Raw genomic sequence first — 22820 nt, forward strand, 5'->3', positions numbered from 1 at the left:
CTCGTGTTCGTCGTCAATTGCTGTTCAACGCACGCATTCGCGTTGTCCCAGCCACGGCTTTGGCACAAAACAGTCTGTGCAGAACGCGCCTTTACGCGCTATGATTCGGCCTCCTCCCCACCACAACATGCAAGGACCTGCTCCACTACGAGTTAGAGCCTGCGTTTGGCGGCTGAATCAATCCTTGGAAATGCAGCGTCCGGCCTCTCACGGCCGGTTTCACCGCATAGCACGGTCTACAATCTGGCTTGCTGGTGGGCCGGCCTCGGATCTGATTAGATTTTTTGATAGGGATCTGATGCTGCCCCACTGAATTCGTCACAGCAGACGGCATGGTTGACCAGGTGTTGAGCTTGGACAGGCACGTTCCCAGACGCGTCTGAAGCTTTAGCCTGGGACTATCAGCAGTCATCACCTTTCGTGGAACGCGTCTCGAGTGACATGCTCTGTGATCATTCGTTCCTCAGGTGTTGTATAACTAGAACTTTCTCACCATCCCCTGGTAGACTCTGTTCCTTCAAGAGATCCTACTTGTTTAGGTAAATAGGACACATATACTCCTCACGTGAATCTGACTTGGATTGAGTTTCCCTAGATGGAAGGGCGTCATAGACCTTTACAGACCCTCATCATGTCGTCTTGGACATTGTCGTCCGTCGTTAACGCCAGTAAATGCGTCCCAAACGCCTTACCATGCTGCTCCATGACTCCTCCCTCCTCCCTCCCCCAGTTTCAACGCTCCCCGCTTCCTCCATCCCCGTCTTACCCCAGCATACTCTCCCAATCCGGCACAACGACGAATTTCCCTTTGACGCGCCCAAATGACACAGCTTCACCGGCATCCTCAGGGACCACACGACTCGTTTCTGGCACCACGTTGATGGATACTACCTCCTGCAAAAAGGAAGCCTTGTTTCCAGGTGTGAGCTCATAGCTTGTGCCCCCCCAATCCAACGTTGTCCGGCCAGATTGGCGTACGCGTAACTTGCCGACTTGGCCGCTAGCAAAGCGTGGCCCAGAAGAAGCTTTCGCTGAAGGGTCGGAAAAGCCTCCTTCTTCGAGCTTGACCTTGGGCTCTGGTTTTATGGCTTGCGGGAGTGCTGAAGCTGTAGTGTTCTGTGCGTCTGACGGCTCCTTCTTGATGGATGGAGATTGTAACTCGGGCATGAGCGGCGGTATCTGAAAGAGGTATACGTTATTATCGCGTACGGTCGGCTTCTTATCATTTGTCGCTGCGTCGGCCATGTTCATGTCCCCAGATGCATCCACCGCGGGTACCTCTTCTGGACCCAGCTCGGCTCGAATGTGGCGAAGATTGGATTGAAAACGCGCCCACTCGGCACGATCTTCGTCAGTCTGCATAACCGGCTCTGTAGCGGATATTACTTTCACTGGAGGTTTCCTCTCGGCGTCCGGCGATGATGGTCCTTGCTGCTCTATCGGTTGGGTTAGAGGTTTGGCGATGCCGACTTGCTCCGCATCTGCCATGTTCTCGTCGTCACTGATAGCTTCTGCCTTGACTGAGACCTCGGAGTCCTGGTTATCCTGCCATACTCCCCTAAACGGCTTCCGTACGCTTGTGATCTCGACGTCTTTCGCCTTTGCCTTGCCCTTGCGCGAAACTTGCTCTGAAGCAGCGGGTGTCATTGCCTGACCAGTCGCCTCCGCTTGTTCCAATATCTTAGCTGAAGTCTCTGTGCTTGCTTCTGTGTTGATACCGAATGTGCGTTCTTGATGCTCCTTCCTGCCGATGCGAACAGGTAGTGCCGTCCTTGACGCGCGCGGCTTAGGGGCCGTGTCAGGAGTAGCGTCGTCTTCATCGGAGGAGATTTCAATGAGATCGATGTCTTTGCGTGGGAATTCGGCGTCGTCTTCTTCGGAGGAGGAGACATAGCCTCCGTCTTCTCTTTTGATCGAGGAACCACGTCCTCCACCTCCACCTCCACCGGAGCGGTGGCTTGGACCTGCCTGGCCGTCACCGTCGTTCTTGATGCGCACTGCTCGCGAGCCTGATCCAGATCCGAAGCCCGAAGGGCCGCGGTTTGGGTTGCCTTTCCTGTCTATTGTACTAATCAGCACTGCCATCCAAATCAATAGTCTTCCACGTACCTTCTCGAGAACTGCCCAGCGAAAAAGGTCCGCTCACTGCACCACCGAACCCGCCTCTTGCTCTGAGCGCACTTTTCGCTTCTCGCCTCGCCTTGGATGCTTCGTCCTTTGCCTTCTTCTCTATTGCAGCATCACGCTCAGCGTTTCGTAGGGCATCACGCTCCTTCTGTTCCTTTGCGATCGCTTCTCGCTCTTCTTTACTCCGTCGGCCTGTGAATGTAGGTTTGACCATGCCCCGCTTGCTTCGAACGGCGCTACCGCGACCGCGTACGGAGGGTGAAGCGGAACGCGAAGGTGGTATTGCGCCTTGGAGACTGCCAAGTCTCTGCACTGGGGCGCGTGTTGATGATACTGTGCCACCCTGAGGGGACGCAGCCGCACTGTCATGCGGACGTTAGCATAGGCAGTACATGGGAGTGAGGAGGTATTGAGCGTACGAGGCGGCTACCGATGGCGATGCCTGTGACTCAATAGTCGCTGAGACATTCTCACCCGTGGTTGGCGGTTTCGAATCATCCTCGTCTTCCTGTTTCGGTAGTACAGGCTGCGTTGGAGCTTCAACTGTATTTGGCGCAGCTGTGCTTTGCGGGGCCTCTGTCTCTGTAGGCTCGCTAGCGGCGGCTGTGGACCTGCTTCCGGCTGCACCTCCTCTACCTCCTCCACGGGCGCGTGTGCCTCCTCTTCCTCTTGCTTTTGGTGGCATTTGTAGTTACGTGGATTGAATACGTTATAGTACAAGGGACGTTGAGTCGTGTAGTTGCAAAAGTTATTTGGTGCTTATCGATAAGAGCTACAGGCGACGCAGGCGACGAACGCGACGTCACGCGGGGCGCTACCTGAACGATTTAGCTTTCTCAGACTAACAATTCTATGCGGGTTGTCCAAGTGTTTCTAATACATGCGGTGTCATTTCATTTCAACTAGGAGCTTCCCAATAAACCCAATGGGAGAAGCTATCATCCAACTCGATCAATTACAAATTCACCCGTATCGAAAGCACTCCGAGTAAGAGTGGCGGGTAACAAAAGTGATATGCTAATAGTAAGGAAGCCCGCTTTGCCAATGCTCGCTGGAGATAAATGAAATAGTGTAGTCCTGAACGCCAGCGACCCCAAAACATGCAAATGCATGTTGTCCAGAACAATATGTGACATGGACGCATAAGCAAGAAAACAATAGAGAAAAACGAGAGGAATAGTCCATAAAGCTGGGTATAAAAAGCGATTCAACGGTTTACCCTTCAACAAGGGTCTTGGGATTCTTGCCCAAAAGTTCGAGGCACCTGCGGGCAAGCGTGACAACCTCACCCTCGCCTTCTTCGTTGTCCTCGTCATCTGATTCGATGTTGCGCTCGGCAATCTCGGTCACCATCTGAACGATTTCGTGCGACTTGCCGATGTGCTCAATCAGTTGCGAATCTTCAGACTCGATAAGTTGTAGGAGGGTCCAGATGGCGATGTGCTGGAAGGTAGGGTCCCCGCTGGCCAAAAAGCGGCGGAGGTAGCCATGAATGCCACCTGCGGGTTCCGTCCAGTTCTGGATAAAGATGGTATAGTCACCCACTGCAAGAGTTAGCTAGAGTCACTGCATACTTGGAACTGACCTACCCTTTGATGACAAGTTGCCCAATGCAGCTGCACTGTTCCCTTGCACTTCAATGCTGTCGGACTCTGTGAGGGGTATCAGGACATCGAAAACTCCAAGATTGAGTAGATGAGGCTTCAACTCCTCGCTCAAGGCAAGGACAGCGATCGCAGCAGTCATTTCCGACTGCACGGGTAGCCGCACGTTAAGCACGAGTTGCTTGCATTTTTGTACAGCACCTGCCTCCAAAACTAGTTGCTTGTTCTTGTCCGAGCTTGCCGCGAGGTTGCGAAGAGTGGAGATGGCATGACATTGGATCTCGTCATTGTCAGTAGAGCCAAGCAGGTCTACCAGGGGCCGAAGAAAGCCAGCTTCGATGATTGGGGATTCGTTTGCGGGGTGGATGGAGATGTTTCGTATGCATGCGACGGCGGAGAGGATAAGGGGAAGGTAGGACGACTGCAGAAGGCGGAGGAGAGATGGCAACCCGCGAGCGCGCACAATCTCCAGCTGGTAGCGTTCGTCGGAAGCGAGATTGCGGAGAGCAAGTGCTGCCTGACATTGGACCTTGGGCGAGGAGGACTCCATGAGGTGCACCAATGACCCCACCAACCGACCCTCCGTTTGGGCCAGCTTAGCTCGGTTGCTTGCATCGACGGCAATGTTACTGAGTGCGGTTGTGCAGTAGTATTGAACGTCGACATCAGAAGAGGAGAGCAGTTGGACGAGGACGGGAATAGCGCCAGCGTTGACAAGTTGTTGGCGGTTATCATCTGGCGGCATGTCAGCATATCTCACATAAACGTTGTGGACCGTCTATACCTGAGTGTGTCATGTTGAGGAGCGCGCCGGTTGCATTTCTCTGTACACGCATGTCCTTGGACTTTGCCAGCCGTGTGAGGGGCTGTAGTGCTCCCGAACGAGCTATCTTGGCCTTGTTGTCCTCGTGGGTTGCGAGGTTCGTGATGCACCCGACAGCGTTACATTGTACCTCGACGTTGGGCGAGTTCATTTGCTTGATCAATGGCGCAAGCCCTCCCAGCGCGACAATGGCAACCTTGTTCTCCGCTGTGGGTTGTCAGTAGCGGCTTCTATTTGTTATAGTATGCACATACTGTTTACGGCCAAGTTGCCCAGCGCCGCACTCGCCGCACGCTGCACCTCAATATCCGGATTTTGGAGTAAGAACAGAATAGGCTCTAGAGTGTCGCGGTCGACTTCTCTGACATCTATACCATGCGTTGTTAGGTTCCGTGCAGACATATACGAGCGGGACCTTGTACCTCTCTCTGTGATCTCGGCGAACGTCAAGCTCGCTGACCGCTGCAAATCGATATTGTCTGAGTATACGAGGGTACTTAACGCGCGTAAGGGGTCGCCGGAGAAGAAGTCGGTTTCGCCTCGCTAGAGGAGGTCAGCGTTGGTCGATGCATGGTGGGGATAAATGGGAGCGGTACATTCTCTAGGAAGTTCAAAAGGTCGGCGACGGCTTCCCGCTCGCTATCTGCTAGCACTGGGTCGTAGATGCTATCTCTTGAGCGTCCTATAGAGGATGAAGTTAGTCACGCAGAACAAGAGATGTTGTGGTGGAGCGATTCACCTAACCCGCAGCAGCTTGCGAAGAACTTGCTGAGTCCCATGGCGTCTGGGCGCCGACGGACGGTATCGAGTCTGCAGCTTGTGCAAGAGAGGGCTACAGATGGAGGTAGATATGGTGAAGGGCTGGATGCGAGCCGTGGCGGTGACGGATGAAGAGTCTCGCGGCACGATGGGCTTCGAGCTTGGATGCTTGCATTGGAGGTGGTCCGTGCATGACAGCGTTGAACTTCAAGCCTTTTCCGAAAAGCTCGTTCTTTTCATCACCAGCATTAGCGCGGTTCGTATGCTTCACTCCACAAACGGCACGTCCTTACTCGAGCTCAGCGCTATCAATCAAGCAGGGTAATTTGGATCGCCCGTGTCTTGCGAGATCAAAATGTCCTCGATCAGTCTCTCCATCGAACATGGCTCTCGAGTCCAGTCTTTCCAAGATTAGACAGAACAACACATTTGGTCGCGTTCGACTGTTGGTCTAGATAGCCGAGAATGATACCCCTCTACGTTATGAAAACTAGGTGCCAAGTTGCTGGAAACACAAACCCAATACCATTCTTTCGGTACGACACGCGCTAGATGTATGCTTGAGGTACTATGATGTTTGCTCATTGGCGATGTGACAAAGGACGACCGACTGGTAGGCCAAGTTACCACTGGCCTGGATGTCGACAGATCTTTAGGGCTATGCTGAGACATTGCGTGAAGCAGATGGGCAGCTAGGCGTATAACAACCTCCAGAGGGTACAAAGATTGGCAAAGGACAAAGGCAGCATTACAAACGGGTCTTGAAGGCTGAGGGTGCATGGCACAGGGATGTGTCTCGGGCTCTTCTTACAGTGTGATGTTCCCACAAACTTGTCTTTGGCTCCCAACTATCGTATCATTTCCTGAAAAGTATGGTGCTGTGCAATGCAGTTGTACTCATCTAGAGCGCCTCGACGTTACTGGGGTCGCATGAGCTCAGCGGATGACGCGATACGCTAGCTCCGTCACCTAGAAATGGTTTGCTCGACGATCTAGTTTCTGTTCTTCACCATCTCACATCGGTCCGACCCGTTGTGGCGCTCTTCTGGACGAGTCCACTACCTCAAATGCCTACGAAACTCTCAGGCCCATGGCTCCCCTTTCAGGCTCTCCAAACTGGGGTCTGCGAAGGCATCGAGGCCCACGGCTACCCCTGCCATTCAGTCACAACAATAGTCTGTAGAACACAAGATAATGGACCATTAGTACCAAATGGCGAGTCGAATATTGGACTACCACCAGTCGGGTCCGCAGGCACCTCACCTACGTGGATCTTTTTTTCTCAACCGTGGCCACTTCATCACGCACTACGCAACGTTAAAGGAAATTTGGGCAATAGAGAGAGATCCAAGGGTGAGTTCGGGGTCACGTTGGCGCAGGACCGTTGGTATTGTCTTTCGGTGCGACGATGCCCAACGCGCCGACCAATCCGTCGCGCAGCAAGGTCACATGGAATAAGCAGACTAATATGTTTTGCAGGAACAGGCCGACGCCCGCCACTAGAAAGGCGCCATACGTCATGTTCCCAAACCTCTTCTCCAGCACACGTCCAGTCATTATGCCGCCTGATTACCCTATAGGCGCCCAAGGCCACGCTACACCACCCCGCTGTATTGGTCCCCCACGCTACCGTTCTGCCGGTTGCAAATCCCAAGTCTTCAAAGCCATCTTTTGTCAAACAAAGGCGCCGTTGCTGTCCTTCATCTCTTTTTTATTTATTCTCCGGCCAACGCAACAACTGAGACCCTGCCACGCTCCAATCGATACAGATTCTCGGTAGGCGCTTCCCGAGGTCGTTGCTTCGGGCGTGGCCGGAAGTAGTACACCCGTGGTTCGCTCCGCTCGCTCGCCTCGCTTACCTACCTAATTTACCAAACGACCTGCTTTGCAAACCTTCGCGCGCCGCACCCCCACGACCGCCGACGCCTATTACTCTCGACGCCGTCGCTGTTGGAGGTCTGCATTCACCGTCAGCCGGTTTAATGGCCCCAACTTCATCGAAATCCTCACACACTTTCCAGAAGCTCAAGCTCGATACCTCGGCGCCGCATAAGCCCTTCGCCTCGTCCTTCGCGTCCATACCACGTAAAGAATCCTTAGAGAATGGCCATGCTCAATCGCAACTAACTGCTCAACTTGCTGGGGTAGAGCCGCAGAATATCCCCGACGGTACAACCACAAAGTGCAACCAGAATGGCGGCAATGGGCCCACCGGCTCGTATGACGGCTCCGTCGCAAGTAGCCGGAGCGAAGGGGAGGATATCGAATTACAATTCAAGAGGCGGACAATGTCAATAAGCTTCAACAAAGAAGTTAGTCTCGAGGATGGAAAAAGACTTGGTCTCGAAGTTCCTATTCCGAAACCACCGCGGCAGTCGCATTCGCAACCCTCCGAAAGTGGTAGCTATTCTGATCAGGAATACTTGGAGATGACCTATGGCGCGCGCCGGCATTTTCAGCATCGTGTTGGCGAATCGAGGTATCCGCTTCTGCAGACAACTGTCGACGACCTCGCCAAGGACCCGGAATACAGCGATCAGGTCGCATCGTTGACGTCTGAGACTACCGCATCTCCTCCTTTAGACGAGGCGCAAACCCCGCTGGAGACGCCTTCCGAGTACATGCTCTCTCCACTACCCGCCACCTCGCCTATCGAGTTTCCACTCTTTTCACCGCGGCGCAGTGGGCCCCCCAGAACTAAGAGCTATCGATCTGAGGTAGGCGAGGATGGGGGTCTACGCAGGGTGAGTCGTCGGTCGTCTGGACGCTCTGGCCGCTCTCTGTCGTCCATGTCCCCCGCTGCTTCTTTCCTCGCGCGTTTCAAGGCCTCCGAAGCCCCGATCAAGCCAAGTGAGCCAGATGACGAAGGTCAAGGCATCGGCTATGATAGCGAGTACATTATCGGCAAGCAGATCGGCTACGGTGGGTTCAGCATTGTCAAGGAAGTCACGAGCATGGAGGATGGAAAGCCTGTCGTCAACGCCGTCAAAATCGTACGCAAATTGCAGACGGAAAAGTCGGAGCTTGAAAACGAGCAAATTCAGACGCAATTCGATCATGAGGTGGAAATCTGGCGCTTCTTAAGACATCCGTACATTCTTCCTCTTCTCAGAGTGTACACGACGGATTTTGCTACCTTCTGCATCACCAAGCTAAACAAAGGCGGAACGCTGTTCGACCTTGTTCGCGACACACGCCGTCTGAAGAAGACCGGATTGCCAGAGCATATCGTGAAGCGTTACACGTACCAACTAGCTTCAGCGATGCGGTACCTTCACAACGACGTGCAGGTCGTCCACCGTGACATCAAGCTCGAAAACGTTCTGCTCGACATGACTGTACCGAATGCCGAGCGCGACGGTGGCGACGTTCTTCTCTGCGATTTTGGCATGGCAGACTTCATTATTAGCGACCAACGCGATGGCCCGGAGCCACATTCAATCGGCGTGAATCAGAATATCGGACCTGCAGATACTAGCACGTCTGTCGCAGGCAGTTTACAATATGCGGCCCCCGAGCTTTTCAATGCTGCTAGCCCCCTCTTCTCTCCAGCAGCAGATATCTGGTCATTCGGGGTAGTTCTTTTCGCACTGCTTACCGCCACCTTGCCATTCAATGATGGGCTGGACATCAAGACAACAGAGAAGATACAAAAAGGGGAGTGGAACGAGGAACTTGTTCGCAGCGCAGAGGCTGTCCAGGAGGGCAGTGTAGATGATGTTTTAGCCGTGGTCAGAGGATGTCTCGAGCTGGATGTCTCGAAGCGTTGGAACGTGCACGACATCCTGGAGTGTGCATGGCTGCGCGACTGCGAGCAGCACTACGAGAACGTCTCTCGTGCTTGGCTTGCTTCATAATAAGGTCGAAGTTGGTGATACCGCTTGGTTTGTGCTTCGCTTTGGATGGGTCGGACTCCATCCCATTTCTGGATACCCTGTTTGCATCATTCATCGTTGATTACTTTACTTTTTTCGATCCCGGCACGTTTCGACGTTCAGCATTTTGCGATTTGGTCTTTCCTACTAGTTCTTGTATACCCCGCTTTGGTCATTCCGCTTAGTCCGTTGGTTCTTGCTTTTGTTTGGCGTTCAGGTCATGAGGCTAGGTCGACGTCGATGTCGATGGTGGGGACGGTCTTATGATGCATTGTACTGTAGACGCCGTACTATATTAGTTAATCAGCATTTTCTTGCCTTTGCGCGATAATGCTAGCCGTATTAGCATCACTACTACCTGACGCGCGTGTTATCAGGTTTCTCTAACTAGAACCTCTCACGGTTCACACGTGACGAACTGTCGGTAGCTCGAACAGGTCACTTTTCAAATTGGGACTGGCCCACACTTCCAAGACCCCGCATCCATCGAACATCTTACCCGCATCCACACAAATCCTTCCCTTCTTGTCCTCCCCATATGCCATCCCGGACGTACGTTCGTATATGCGCATGCGTCTCTTGTGCCTCCTTCCGTTCTATATCCCATGTGCATCCCTAACCCTGCCAGTCGGATGGCCCCCTTTTGTCTCCATGCGGTCTCCTCACCGCCAGCACGCTCCGTACAAGGTCATAACATGAGTGAGTGCAAGGCTTATGGAATCTCGATTCAAACAATAGCAGCTCGTGCTTCGTCCTTCTTCAGCACCGCACACGAGGGTCATGAGCGCGTCGTGCAAAGATATCAGCAAACATCGCCCCGTCCACAAGACGATGCAACGTTTCAGCGCGCAACGTGGAGAGCTGTTGACGCGACTTTTGATATTTTGGGCAAAAGGAGATTCAAGTTTCAAAGATCGACAGCCCAGCCAGCGCCTTGTTCCGAATGCTCGACTCATGCACAGCCCAGCCTGCAGCTATAAAGTACGCTTGTTAGGCGTGCCGCTGCGCACGCGCTCGAGCCCCATTAATCTCAGATTTATACTGTCAATGCCAACTCAAGGTATTATCTATGGAGATGTGTCTTGTCTCCGGTTCCCAATTACGACGCATCGACCTGCGTGATATCTTGGTCTTGGAATCCTACGGTCAGGCTCACTCGACATCGGATGCTAGCTTGGTATCAAGTGAAGGTAAGGCTTTGGCGCCCGGGAACTTGGCGCTTATGCCTCCGGGCCTACCGTCGAGCCGTGCCTGTGGCTTGACTGGGATTTAGGAGTATATCCTCTAGGCCGCATGCTGTCCTTTGCCACTTAGAACCGTCATCGATCAAACTGTCATGGCAACAACGCACACAAACTCATTTTTTCAGGTCCTCAAACCCATCACACGTAGACCAATACAAGTGCGAGCACGCGATGAGTCTAATAGAGCTTGGACATTGTGATCTTGGGCGCACGATTTACAGGGGAACGCCGTAGTCGAAGCTAGATGCTCCTCAATCTCGTGGTGGCTTTCCGCCCCCATCATGGCGTAGTGTCCGGGCCTAGCCATAATGAGCACGATCTGACATTTACAAAATGACAACTCCTCGATCTGCATATAGTCTCCCAGAGTCGTGGGTCAGCACCCGTTCGCAGCCACCCTCACGCCAATATCTCCATCGCCAACGATGCGTTTTCCATTCTTGGTTGCGCTGAGCGCCCTTATTGCAACGTCTGCTGCGCAGTCGGGCTCTACATTCACTCCAGCGCGCCCACCATCGTTGCCCCTTGCTGTCAAAAACCCTTACCTCAACATCTGGCTTCCTGCCGGTAGCAGTGGAGGTAATGGAGGATATCTGCCCGGGCAATGGCCGTCTTTCTACACGTAGGAAGCCTCTGACGGAAGAGGCCGATAGATTTAGGCTGACATCAACAGGGGGCAATGGCTAGGATGGACTGGTCTAGTTCGTGTGGATGGCAAGACACTCGTCTGGATGGGAGCACCGAAGGGCCTTCCGACCGCCAACCAAACTTCGTTTGAATACACTTCGACCAGGAGCATCTTCACAATCGCAGCGGACGGCAAGGTTCAAGTAAAGGTTACCTTCCTGTCGCCGCTCACTCCAAATGACTTGAAGCGCCAATCGTTGATCTTCTCGTATATGAATGTTGAAGTCTCGTCTTTGGATGGCTCAGACCACGATGTTCAAGTCTATACCGACATTAGTGCCGGTATGTCCCTATGCTCGCTTGTGTCGAGATGAATTTTTTAGCTAAAACTAGCATAGAGTGGGCGTCTGGCGATGTCGCAGCCAAGGTAGAATGGGCCTTTGGCACCAGTCTTGATGGCATCTACTACCACAAAGTCTGGAAGCAGAAACAACAAGCCTTCACCGAATTCAATGACCGAGCACAATGGGGCAACATTGTTAGTGCATCCCATATACTTGGCTCCTAGCACTCTACTAATCAGGTCAGTACTACGCTACCGACGCAGTTGATGGCCTTACATACAAGTCTGGAATGGACGGTGACGTCCGTGGGGCTTTCAACAAAACCGGGAAGCTTGACAACGCCAAAGATGCCTCGTTCCGCGCCATCAACGATAAATGGCCTGTCTTTGGCTATGCAATGGATCTCGGCTCTGTGGGCACCAAGGCGAAATCAAATCTGTTCACGATCGGTCTGTGTCAAGACGATGCAGCTCAGTTCCTCGGTGCTAATGGCTTGACGACACTACCTTCACTTTGGAATAGCTACTTCAACGACGACGTTGCAGCCCTGTCCTTCTTCCATAAAGACTACTCCGGATATGGTAAGCTCTCGACTGAGCTGGACGACAAAATCTCTAAAGATTCCAAGACGGTTGCAGGTGATGACTACGCCATCCTCACGACCCTAGCTGCGCGCCAAGCCTTTGGAGCGACGCAACTAGTCGGTACTGGAGACAAGCATTACCTCTTCTTTAAGGAGATTTCTTCAAACGGTAACACTCAAACCATCGATGTCATCTATCCAGCCTCGCCAATCTTCTTTTACACCAACCCCGAGTTGATCAAATTGCTCCTGGATCCCCACTTTGAGAACCAAGAAAGCGGACATTATCCAAACAAATATGCGAGCCACGACCTTGGGACGCACTATCCCAACGCGACTGGCCATACAGATGGGAAAGATGAGGCGATGCCCCTAGAAGAGTGTGGTAACCACATGGTCATGGTTCTCTCTTACGTCCAGCGCTCCGGTAACACGGATTACATCAAGGATCACTATTCCATCCTCAAGCAATGGGCCGAATACCTTGTGCAGGATAGTCTCTTGCCGGCTGAGCAATTGTCGACTGATGACTTTGCCGGGCATCTCGTCAACCAAACGAATCTTGCATTGAAGGGCATCATTGGTATCGAAGCCATGTCGCAAATGTCCAAGATCATTGGCGAAACCGCCGACGCAGACAACTACACGACCATCGCCCACGACTACATCACTAAGTGGGAAGCACTAGGCATCAACAAGGGGGCGGATCCGCAACATTCCGTTCTCACCTACAACAACGACAGCACACACGGGCTCCTGTACAACCTTTACAACGACAGGCTTCTTGACCTAAAGCTCGTTTCACAGGAAGTCTACGACATTCAGTCCAACTTCTACCCCACTATCAAACAGAACTACGGCGTCCCGCTCGATACGCGAAACGGGTACACCAAGGCTGACTGGGAAATCTTCTCTGCTGCAGTAGCGAGCATTGAAACGCGCGACATGTTCATCTCCAGCCTTGCGAAATGGGTCAATGAGACTCCGACAAGCAAGCCCTTTACCGATTTGTACAAGACGGATGACGGTGCTTTTCCGCCTAACATTGAGTTCAAAGCTAGGCCGGTTGTGGGCGGCATGTTCGCGCTTTTACTTCTGGATCAGGAAGGATATACTGCGCCACCAAAGTTATTGTGAGTTTCCAAGATCTTATTTCGGGCGATGGCATTTTTCAAAGTCTCTTCGTTTTTTTTGGTTTTAGACATTTGCAGGGATCCCATATTTTTATGACTTTTTGCTTACTTCTGGGAAGGAACAATGGGACAAAGTATCACAAGGAGAATGGTACGGATAATGTTCATGGAAGGACTGGAGGAGACAAGAAGAGCACAGGAACCCGATTGGGGAGCGGATGGTCAGCCACAGCGTTCTTTGCTGCGTTTGCTCTGCTGCTGTTATGATGACTTCCATTCTTGTTATTAAGCCCTTTTGCTGTAGATATTCTTAACTTGAACCTATCACTTTATTGTCTTCAACAGTTCCGCAGTCCCGTAGTCACCACCTACTTCTTTTTTCCCTTTGCCTGCTCCTTCTTAGCTTCTTCCGCACCGTTTTTAGCCTTCTTTTGCACATCCTCATCCTCATTGAGGTCCTCCAGCGCTTTGTCTGCATCGACATTGCCCTCATACTCCACATCCGCAACCCACTGCTTAACGATGAACAGTTTCCACAGCAGCCCACCAGCAATACCGAAGACGATTATACTGGTAATCACACTCTTGATGATACCCCAGACTGTGATACTAGCGAAATGCCTCAGCCATGGTGTAATAATTTCTTTTCTCTCAGCCTATGCCCTGTTAGCACAATCTCACACCCATCTTCACTGCCGAATCTCCAAATTCTGCCCCCATTCACGTATCCGGCTACACCATCTCCGTGCACCGAGAAACGTACCTCCAGGTCAGGGTTTACACAATAACACAGTACTACCAGCACGGCCAGTATCATTCCCAAGAAGAACACAGTCAGGACTTGTATAACGGCGAGCAAGATGGAGATATCGCGTGTTGTGCGCAGGACTTTGAAGCCCGCGGCGACGAGAGGGGTGACCTGTTCGAACGCGGCATTGATCTGGCGAGAGTAGGGAATACCCATCTTGACTCACTCCCCTCGGGTGACTAGTCGCCTAGAGCAGAACGACCGGTGATGATGAGGTGAGCGAGTACACAAGAGACTGCGTTTAGTATTTGAGAGGCCAACGGATTAATAAACATTAAAAATGAGGTGTAAGAATATGCAGATTCAAAGCGGGGCAACGGTGATGGCTAGTGCATCACGCACGATATATAGGCACGTTTGAGATCTGACATGGGGTTGGAGATGCGGGCGGGATAGCCACTGACGTCATACATGAGGACCGCTCACCCCATTTACGGTGGTGTACTCATAGTCATAAGCTGTCTTGTAATTTTTCCGCGTATAGACTATTTGCGTTCACCCCCCAAAACCTTCAAGAAATGCAGTCTTCTCAGCAAACCATTTCCTAACCCTCTCTTCATTGAGGTGGTGGAAAAGAAGCCAGAGAAAATCTGATGATGATGAGTATGCCAGGAGATTCAGCTCACACGTATATATTGGAAGCTAGTGATGCAAATGGGAGTTTTTCTGTTTTAAAGCAGAAAACTAACCACTTAATCTAAAAATGAAGTCAATTTCGGCAATCAATTCTCGTACTCTACATCTGTAGAATAATCGTAGGTAACACCGTGAGCTAGAACAGGCGATATCCGTACATGCAACAAAATGCTTGTGAATAGAGTTGTTCGACGCTCAAAACTGTCCAGGTGGGATAACCGGTTGAGAAAATGGGTATCCCTATACATACAAGAAAAACCCAGATAGTCCTAGCCAAGACAAACGCCAGTGGCCCATTAAAGCGAGCCATCAAATCCTCAATTTGTGCGCTTCCATTTTGATCGTCATATGCAAAGTATACGATATCCGACCACCCTTATAGAAACGCAGCAGCCGCAACAGCCGCCATAGCCCCAAACTTGGCATCTACCCAAGCCCGTGCCGTCGGTGCAGCGCCCGCTGTCGAACTTGCTGTCCTCGAAGCGCTAGCGTCAACGATACTCCGCACAATACTGAACTGATCCGAGACCTGCTGTTCTTTGAACGACCGCGCGCCGCTCGGCAGCGCCGTATACCAGTCTGGTCGCGAGAAGAAGGTCGTCGTGCCGGACTCGGTTACGACAGCTGGGATGCTGTAGTTTGATGCGGTGCTGGCGAAGGCGGCGATTTCGGAAGCAGCGGATGACTGGGAAGACTTGTAGGACGGGCCCAGCGAGCTTTGGAAGCGGCCGTAGGCTATTTGCGCGTTGAGGAAGACAAACGTTGTCCAGCTGGAGGCCTGTGGTGCGGTTAGTGGGTGTCATGGAGAAGAAGGGAGAGGAGCAAGTATACTTCTGACGGGTTGGCAAACGAAGGAATCGCAGTCGTTGGAATGGGCGGCTCAGTATACACGAAGAAGTCGGCTTGTGCGACGCGCAGTCCTGCTGCTGCAGCGAGGAAAAGAAGGCTTGTCTTTCCAAACATTTTGAGTGAGACTGGTGCTCTTCAATGCGGTGGCGAGGGTGATGTGTATGGTGGTGTATAAGAAGTGGGAGAAACGAGTGTTGCGCAGTGCAATTGCGAGAGAGATGAGCAGCAGACGTCAAACCTCGACGGCATGATCCAAGCACTCCTTCCGTATTCTGGGGTCTTGGTGATCCACATTTTTGCTCGTCGAGTCGTAACACGACTGCCGCATTGAGACAGAGGAGGCTATGCAATCTGACGCCCGTGCACGCTAGCAGTCGGACGTTGCTCCGTTCTTAGCGTTGTTCCAAGAGTACGTTTTTATTCACCAGACAATGCCTCAAAGACCAAAACCTGGGGTGTGTGTCTTAATTCTTCTAGCGAACTAACTATTTTTACTCGGGTTCTATGGCCATGGTTGACCGTCGGCGCTCCGCTCTTGACGTACCTCCATAGACTAAGATAGCTTCACAGTTAGTCCCTAGTCTGTGCTTCTGAACCATTTTCATCACTATGTCTAACCTGAACTCGAACAATGATAGAGTAAAGGAGTAGCCCGCATTTTCGACATCTGATCTAGACGCTTGACAAATAGGCATGCAGATGCCTGCCCATTTGACGCTTCTTCGCAAAGTTCTCAGGCACAAATTTGGACTGTGAGCTGGGGTGGCTCTTGAATAAAAATGAATGAGATTTTATTTACAGGTGTTTGCGTGTCTAATAAAGTCTAATAGAGTCTAGAAATCAAGATAACTCCCACACCAATCGAGAAACCCATAACTGTTCGCAATCTATTCTACTCAATTTTCACCCAAGTTTCCCACTGTTCCCTCCGGCTCAAGCCATCACTGAAAACTGCCCCTACTTTCCTCCACCTCTCACACCTCAGACGACTCATCTTCACTCTCGTCCTCTTCGTTTGCAGATCTAACCACTGCCTGGATCACCACGCGGAACCCCCGACGATCGGAATCCCAACGGATAAAGTCCAGCCGCCACTTATCCTCGTCATTCTCCATCTTGAAGCTGTACAGACTGACGGTGTCGTGAGCGTCAACCCAGTCTTCGAGTTCGCCTAGATACCAAATCAGTCAACCAAACCAAGCAATAAGCAAGTCGTAAAGTATAGTTAGTATCAGAGGTGACCGTAGTACTTACCAACGATCAATGTAGTCTCACACGAAGAGAGCATGGGGAAGTGATGCTGAAGTTTGGCGTACACGTGGCTGAAGATGAGAGGGAAGGCAATGCGACGGAGAGAGTCTGACACGCGGCGTAGACGGCTCATAGTGCTGTTGAATGTTTGCTATTGGGATAGGAATGTGAACTGATGTTGATGGATATCACTCCTTCTATCACATTATAGCTTAAGTATACCACTATGAAGCACAACTAAGACAGGGTTTCAGTGTAAGAAAGACTGTTTCGCCCCACGCCGAGACCACAAAAGAATTTCAAGGGGTACAAGACATCCTTCTCGTGGCTTGCCCACGTTCTGGAGTCTTAGCAGTGAGTCCCCCTCTCAATTGGCCTATCGTCCGTTCGGAGTAAGCGAACTATGGCAATTGTTCATTGGCTTTTGACGTACCCAATCAGATGCCACGTGTAGGAACGGACGCACAGGCCATATACGTAGCACATTTGTGAATCAATATGACCATGAACATGACTGTTCCAAATTCTGTACCTGATGTACCTGATACCCAAAACACTAAGATGTCTCAGACAGAGAGGATGACGGAGTTTTGGATCTGAAGTATACGTTCTTGAAACAGGTACAGTAGGGTATTGTACAAGCGCAAAGATGGTTGCGTTGAAAGCTCATTACATGTCACACTCGCATTACGTCTCAGTAGTCTCGGTCTGGATGACCTTCACCGGCTTCTCATCATACGCAGCCGCTTCCGCTTCCTCCAACCCAAGGCTCTGTGCAATGTTGAACAGCCTATTCTTCTCTTCTTGAGCCGTGGTATCGCCAAACACCATATCCATCTCCTCAAGGCTCTTCCCCTTGGTCTCTGGGATCAAGAACCACGTGAAGACAAACGCGATCAGTGCAAACGCCGCGAAGAAAAGATAGGTACCATAGCCAATTTTCTCTAGCATGTCCGGGGTTACTAGTCCGATAATGAAGTTGCACATCCATGTACTAGAGGTAGTGAGCGACATGGCCTTGGAGCGGTTACCGAGATTGTAGATTTCCGAGGGCAGGACCCATCCGATAGGTGCCCAGGAATAGCTGAAGTTGACGTCGTAGATGTAGATGAATGCTATTCCCGCCCACCCGGCTGATGGGTGATCTTTTAGTGTGGAGCCGTACTTGCCGATGATCCCACCCACAATCACGAGAGAGATGAAGGTACCTGCTGCGCCGCATAACAGGAGCGGACGACGTCCAACCTTGTCAATTAAGAACAGGGCTGGTAACGTCGAGAGGGTATTGACAATACCATATACACCGGTCGCAAGCAGTCCAGTCGTCTTGCCAGAGAGACCAAGTTGTCCGAAGATCGTGGGCGCGTAGTAAATGATTGCATTACATCCGATGAACTGCTGAAAGAACATAACGGAGCATCCAATGGCCGTGCGCCTGAAGGACGGCCAGGTGGAGAAAAGGGTCGTGTAGCCGGCCAGATAGAGCGAGACACCAGTCTTGCCAGGGAACTTCTCGCGAGCGTATTGTTCTTCAAAAATGACCTCAGCCTTGATAGATAGGTACTCCTTCTGTAGAGCCTCGTTTGCGGGGTCAACGCGGCGGATACGGGCAAGCGCGTTAATGCCAGCTTCCTCGTTGTCGCGCATACAATAATAGCGAGGAGATTCCGGAAAGAACATCATACCGATGCCGAGGACGAGGCCGGGAACGATCTGCAAGGCGAATGGAACACGCCACGCTGCATCGCTCTGACCAGTACAGCCGTTGGGTCCGACATCATTGCGCGGATCAAAAGTTCGCTTGGAAGCGGTTCCACCAGTGTACGGGATCTCTGGCGCGCAGCGGGGGCCGCCAATGTACTGAGTGCCGAACTCAAGCCAGTAACTGACAAGGATACCAAGAGTAATGGAGAGCTGCTGAAGAACAACAAGAGTCCCTCTAATGCCAGCAGTGGACACTTCGCTCATGTACATGGGGACAATCATGGTCAGCATACCGACAGCAAAGCCTGCAATACCTCGTCCTGGTCAAGAGTCAATCATCCGCATCATATGTAGACTTGGAAACATACCTGCAAACACGATGGGGATATTGGTTGCACCAGCCTGAAGCGCAGATCCGAATGTGAAGATGACAACAGCGATCATGATAGACCCTTTGCGACCGAATCGATCGGCTACAGGGCCGTTCACGAGTGACCCAGCCCACGCGGCAATCAACAAAGTTGCAACAAACCAGCCTTTGAAGCCACTGTCGAGGAAAATCCTCGGAAATTTCGCCGCGAAAGACTCCATTGTGATGACTCCCGACACAACACCCTGGTCGTAACCGAAGAGGAAGCCACCAAGGGAGGCGAACTGATGACTGTCAGTGGGGTAGATGTAATAGCATGTACCTTGGGACTCACAGCTGACAGGCCCAGGAGATATGGGTTCTGACGCAACTCTTTGTATACACCCTTCTTCGCACCAGCCCCAAGGCCAGCGGTCTCGGTGTTGTCCATAGACATAATGTAAGGGAAGTTGCTCGTAACTCAACTTTGATCCCAATGAGCTGGATCGAGGAGAAGATGGGGTACATAAAAAGGCGGAGAGGTCTTTGCTTTAAGTACCATTCTGACGATGTGCATCGACTATCACGAGTCGACGCGAGTCAGGAAAGTTCGGAGCACTGTCGTCCGAGTTGACAATGAAGCCAAGCTTCTGTCGTGATGTGGATCGTTGCAAGTCTGCCCCGCAGGGCAATTTTACCGTTACCCCATTCCTCGTCTCGCACCCCGGAATCAGCTATCAACGTGACTTGTAGCCGGACAGCTGTCGTCCGAACCTAACAAAACTGTTCACTATGATGGGCCGTCTCGTGTTTGGCGCACGTTCTGTGCTAATACGTTGCCTTCTAAGAACCAGCTGATTGTCACACATCTTCGCAATTCCTTCTTGTACTTTTACATTAATTCTGAGCATGGCGAAAGATTTCAAGGTGGATACCCTTCCTGAGACGATACTCGATTTGGTTAGACGAGTCGAAAAGCTTCTGTCCCGCCAAGCGACCAACCCGCATCAGCGAATCCTCATCGCACTTGCGGGTGTGCCAGGCTCTGGGAAATCAACGGTATCTCAGGCACTCCTGACTGAGCTTGCGTTGCGTGAGGTTCGCGATGTCGCAGTCGTACCTATGGTAGGTCTTGAACCATACCCAGCGCACTAGTCTCCTAACAAGGTCAGGATGGCTTCCATTACACCAAAGAAGTCTTGTCGAAGTTCCTGGATCCTGATCTAGCTTTTCGAAGACGTGGTGCTCCATTTACCTTTGACGCCGATGCTTTCGTAGACCTTGTGAGAGCGCTGAAAACGACACCTGTGACGACGAACCATGAACCGGAGCTCTTCATACTAGCGCCAAGTTTCGACCACGCAATCAAAGACCCTGTTCAAGACGCGATCACTGTCTCCTCTCGTACTCGCCTGGTCATCGTCGAAGGCAACTACACGCTCCTTAGACAGAGCCCTTGGAACCAGGTTGCCGACGCCTACGATGAAAGGTACGTCGCGGAATCGCTGTAATTGTGAAGAACTGGACTGATTCGTTCAGGTGGTTCGTCGATGCTCCCGTGAAATTAGTGAAAGACCGCCTGGCTCAACGCCATCTTGCAGCTGGTATTGAAACGTCAGCGCTAGCCGCTGCTCAAAGAGCAGAAGAAAATGATATTCCAAATGGGGAGCTAATACGATCGCTGCTCATCAGGCCCGACGTCGTCATCGAAAACTGATTATCGCTGGTGCGGCTTGGGAGAGCGAGATTTTGGGGGCTATTGTTCAGAAGTTGGAAGAAGTCAGATCCCAGTCAAACGAGTTGAATAGCTCATTTGATTCCACGGACCAGGGGAAAGTACTCAAGGCGTTTTTGTCCAAGTTGAGGTCCTGAAACAGAGTAGGGTCCATATTGTCGTTTGGCACGACTTGGTCGAGAATCGCGACACAGCGTGCTGATAACGAGTCTTCGACGAGATGCTCGCGGAACGTGTTCCTAGCCAATATAACATCTTCGTACCAACTCTGGACTTCATCTGCATGTGGAAAACTAATGATGCAGAGTGTTATCACCAATGCTGCGTGGAAAAGGAAGTATCTGAAAATCAGGTTAGCTGTAAGTCTGCAAAGCCATCTGGGATACTTACGTGGCGTACCAGCCCTCCAGTCTGGTGAGACCTTGCATAGAGTACTGGTGTATCGAAATGACAGTCGAGTGAGCGGCTTCGAGGCAAATAACTTTGCAATCTTCTTGACTTGCCTGGGTGGCTTGATCTGGTATTTGTCCCCGTTCGGAAATGGCGCGACGCAGCAGGATGTGGCGAAAGACGATAATCTTTAGGTTCCAAAATCTCCACCATATGCGGGATCGCGCAAACAGATACCACCTCAACTGGCAGGAGGGTTGTGGCAGGGGCTGCAAATATAGAGGGAGTGTGTTAGTCCAAGCATCCATGGAAGCATTGAGACCTAGTGCCGCTTCTGCAGATAGCCCAGGCTCGGCCAACAGCCGATTTGAGATATGGTTGGTACACATATGGAACTGGCTTTGAGCTTTCAGAGAGGAGTAGAGGGTCGGTTCGCCCGATTCAGGTGGAAGCTCGACAGTATTGGGTGTAAGTGACTATCACGGGTTAGCTTGTACAAATATGCGGCCACATTCAGCCTATTTACCTCATCGTCAACATTGAGCACCAAGTGTACGTTCATGGAGTCCTGATCGGGCAACATGATCGCTCGGCCAAAGGTCGTTGAAGCCCCACTGTCGAATATGTATAGGCCCCACCAAACTCGTCGTCTCATTTCGCGTTCCAACAGGCTAATGTTCCAGTGTGGCAGCTCTCTATGAAGAGCCAGGCTGAGAGCAGTACGGACTGCCAGGCCTAGGAGGTTCCACCCAGTATTTGGGCTATTACGTTTCTGGCTGAGGTTGCTCAACAGTACAAGAGCTTGAACGGAAGTCAGATTCGCTGCCTCAAAGACTGACTCATGTTGCCCTAATGTCAGAGCCCGACGATAGAGATAGTCTTCCAAGCCTACTTGATCGTTATTCAGGCTCCATGCCCCGAGTGCTAAAATGGCGTGGTAGAGCATGTCCCATGATCTTTGGGGTGGCCGTGGAAGAATCTCATGATACTGAGCACGGAAAGTAGCTTCGTGCACAAATGGGTAGCAAACATGGTAGTCGTGGAAATAGGCATCAATGAGCGTTGACGAGATCTGGTTCGTGAGTGCGGCATGAGATATTTGTGACGACGCTAAGACACCTCCAAAAGAAATGGGAGGCTCCGCAGTCCGTACTTGGGCGTGAGCCATGGACTGATGCAGAAAGCCAGCCCAGTCGAGTAGGCATCGAAGAAACACAACACCGGACGTTGAGCCTGAACTTTGTCAACCATGTATCTAATCATAGGGAATGAGGGTTTTACCGAGATACCCTACCCCTGTAGGCTCGACCGAAAGCGCGGCCATGCCGTCGGTCAGAACATCCACGGCAACATTCTCCTCTTGCCAGTTGAATCCATCGGCACTGTTTGGCACTGCCTCAGGAAGGACGGGATCATTTGCGGTGGAGCTGGAACTTTCCTGTGGACTTGAAACCGCGGGCATTGGAGAGTTGACAGTTGATGATGCGGCCCTGGCCAAATCAGGGGACCGTAGTACATCATTCACATCGACACCAGGGAGAAGCTGAGAGACTAGAGACTCCAGACCGTGTAGTCTTTTCTCAACACTCGTAAGGTATCTGCTGAAGGCTTAGCAGGTTGTACAGGAGTCGAATCATACTATGAGTGTCGCTTACGCTCTGGTAAGGGGTGATCTGACTATTTTACCGCTATAGTGGCATGCTGCCCCACTATTGGCACATGAAGCGCATATTGGGCTCTCTTTCGAACACTGTACGCGATTAGATACCTAAGGAGTGCGACATCTGCAGCTAGAGAAGGAACCAACCTTCAACTTCTTGTGGCGACATCTATCGCACTATCACAAGTCAGCCGCACATCAACACAGGGAAGGTAATCGAGGTGCATACAGAGAGCGCGTCTCTTGACTTTCTGTGCTCCATCCATAGAAAGAGTTCAGTGTTGTGGAGGTGGAGCCACCGAGGTAGAGTACCTGATCC

At 51.6% G+C, this 22820-nt stretch overlaps 9 protein-coding genes across 9 annotated transcripts; 3 read left to right on the forward strand and 6 right to left on the reverse strand.

Annotated features, from left to right (window-relative positions):
- Positions 1 to 443: 443 nt before the first annotated feature.
- K460DRAFT_392427 (uncharacterized protein) lies at positions 444 to 2836 on the reverse strand. Its single transcript, XM_040935888.1, has 3 exons — positions 2547 to 2836; positions 2110 to 2489; positions 444 to 2060 (listed from the first exon to the last, which is right to left on the reverse strand). The coding sequence occupies exons 1-3, from the start codon at positions 2810 to 2812 to the stop codon at positions 763 to 765; spliced, it is 1944 nt and encodes a 647-aa protein (XP_040789529.1). The 5' UTR covers positions 2813 to 2836; the 3' UTR covers positions 444 to 762.
- Positions 2837 to 3054: 218 nt separating this feature from the next.
- K460DRAFT_303964 (ARM repeat-containing protein) lies at positions 3055 to 5442 on the reverse strand. The gene is made up of 7 exons (XM_040929965.1): positions 5294 to 5442; positions 5151 to 5236; positions 4977 to 5097; positions 4809 to 4922; positions 4516 to 4761; positions 3717 to 4466; positions 3055 to 3671 (listed from the first exon to the last, which is right to left on the reverse strand). Exons 1-7 carry the CDS (start codon positions 5331 to 5333, stop codon positions 3343 to 3345), a joined length of 1686 nt encoding a protein of 561 aa, XP_040789530.1. The 5' UTR covers positions 5334 to 5442; the 3' UTR covers positions 3055 to 3342.
- A 1599-nt stretch (positions 5443 to 7041) lies between these two features.
- K460DRAFT_363086 (serine/threonine-protein kinase-like protein DCLK1) lies at positions 7042 to 9560 on the forward strand. Its single transcript, XM_040932755.1, has one exon. It carries the CDS (start codon positions 7296 to 7298, stop codon positions 9168 to 9170), a length of 1875 nt encoding a protein of 624 aa, XP_040789531.1. The 5' UTR covers positions 7042 to 7295; the 3' UTR covers positions 9171 to 9560.
- Positions 9561 to 10857: 1297 nt separating this feature from the next.
- On the forward strand, positions 10858 to 13123 carry K460DRAFT_402335 (glutaminase GtaA; the record flags this gene model as incomplete). The annotated part of the gene is made up of 4 exons (XM_040936519.1): positions 10858 to 11054; positions 11106 to 11401; positions 11458 to 11597; positions 11648 to 13123. The coding sequence occupies 4 exons, from the start codon at positions 10858 to 10860 to the stop codon at positions 13121 to 13123; spliced, it is 2109 nt and encodes a 702-aa protein (XP_040789532.1).
- A 221-nt stretch (positions 13124 to 13344) lies between these two features.
- K460DRAFT_363088 (uncharacterized protein) lies at positions 13345 to 14246 on the reverse strand. The gene is made up of 2 exons (XM_040932756.1): positions 13883 to 14246; positions 13345 to 13775 (listed from the first exon to the last, which is right to left on the reverse strand). The coding sequence occupies exons 1-2, from the start codon at positions 14081 to 14083 to the stop codon at positions 13488 to 13490; spliced, it is 489 nt and encodes a 162-aa protein (XP_040789533.1). The 5' UTR covers positions 14084 to 14246; the 3' UTR covers positions 13345 to 13487.
- A 693-nt stretch (positions 14247 to 14939) lies between these two features.
- K460DRAFT_276771 (uncharacterized protein) lies at positions 14940 to 15526 on the reverse strand (the record flags this gene model as incomplete). The annotated part of the gene is made up of 2 exons (XM_040928137.1): positions 14940 to 15341; positions 15395 to 15526. 2 exons carry the CDS (start codon positions 15524 to 15526, stop codon positions 14940 to 14942), a joined length of 534 nt encoding a protein of 177 aa, XP_040789534.1.
- A 1824-nt stretch (positions 15527 to 17350) lies between these two features.
- Positions 17351 to 19173, reverse strand: K460DRAFT_374135 (D-xylose-proton symporter; the record flags this gene model as incomplete). The annotated part of the gene is made up of 3 exons (XM_040934643.1): positions 17351 to 18687; positions 18736 to 19021; positions 19072 to 19173. The coding sequence occupies 3 exons, from the start codon at positions 19171 to 19173 to the stop codon at positions 17351 to 17353; spliced, it is 1725 nt and encodes a 574-aa protein (XP_040789535.1).
- A 452-nt stretch (positions 19174 to 19625) lies between these two features.
- Positions 19626 to 20433, forward strand: K460DRAFT_329834 (P-loop containing nucleoside triphosphate hydrolase protein; the record flags this gene model as incomplete). Its single annotated transcript, XM_040930756.1, has 3 exons — positions 19626 to 19841; positions 19889 to 20205; positions 20256 to 20433. The coding sequence occupies 3 exons, from the start codon at positions 19626 to 19628 to the stop codon at positions 20431 to 20433; spliced, it is 711 nt and encodes a 236-aa protein (XP_040789536.1).
- A 46-nt stretch (positions 20434 to 20479) lies between these two features.
- On the reverse strand, positions 20480 to 22763 carry K460DRAFT_279594 (uncharacterized protein; the record flags this gene model as incomplete). Its single annotated transcript, XM_040928341.1, has 7 exons — positions 20480 to 20792; positions 20842 to 21317; positions 21368 to 22074; positions 22123 to 22439; positions 22497 to 22591; positions 22649 to 22678; positions 22731 to 22763. 7 exons carry the CDS (start codon positions 22761 to 22763, stop codon positions 20480 to 20482), a joined length of 1971 nt encoding a protein of 656 aa, XP_040789537.1.
- Between the last annotated feature and the right edge of the window lie 57 nt (positions 22764 to 22820).

Source organism: Cucurbitaria berberidis, assembly GCF_010015615.1.
Source record: "Cucurbitaria berberidis CBS 394.84 unplaced genomic scaffold K460scaffold_2, whole genome shotgun sequence".
Taxonomy (NCBI): Eukaryota; Fungi; Ascomycota; class Dothideomycetes; order Pleosporales; family Cucurbitariaceae; genus Cucurbitaria; species Cucurbitaria berberidis.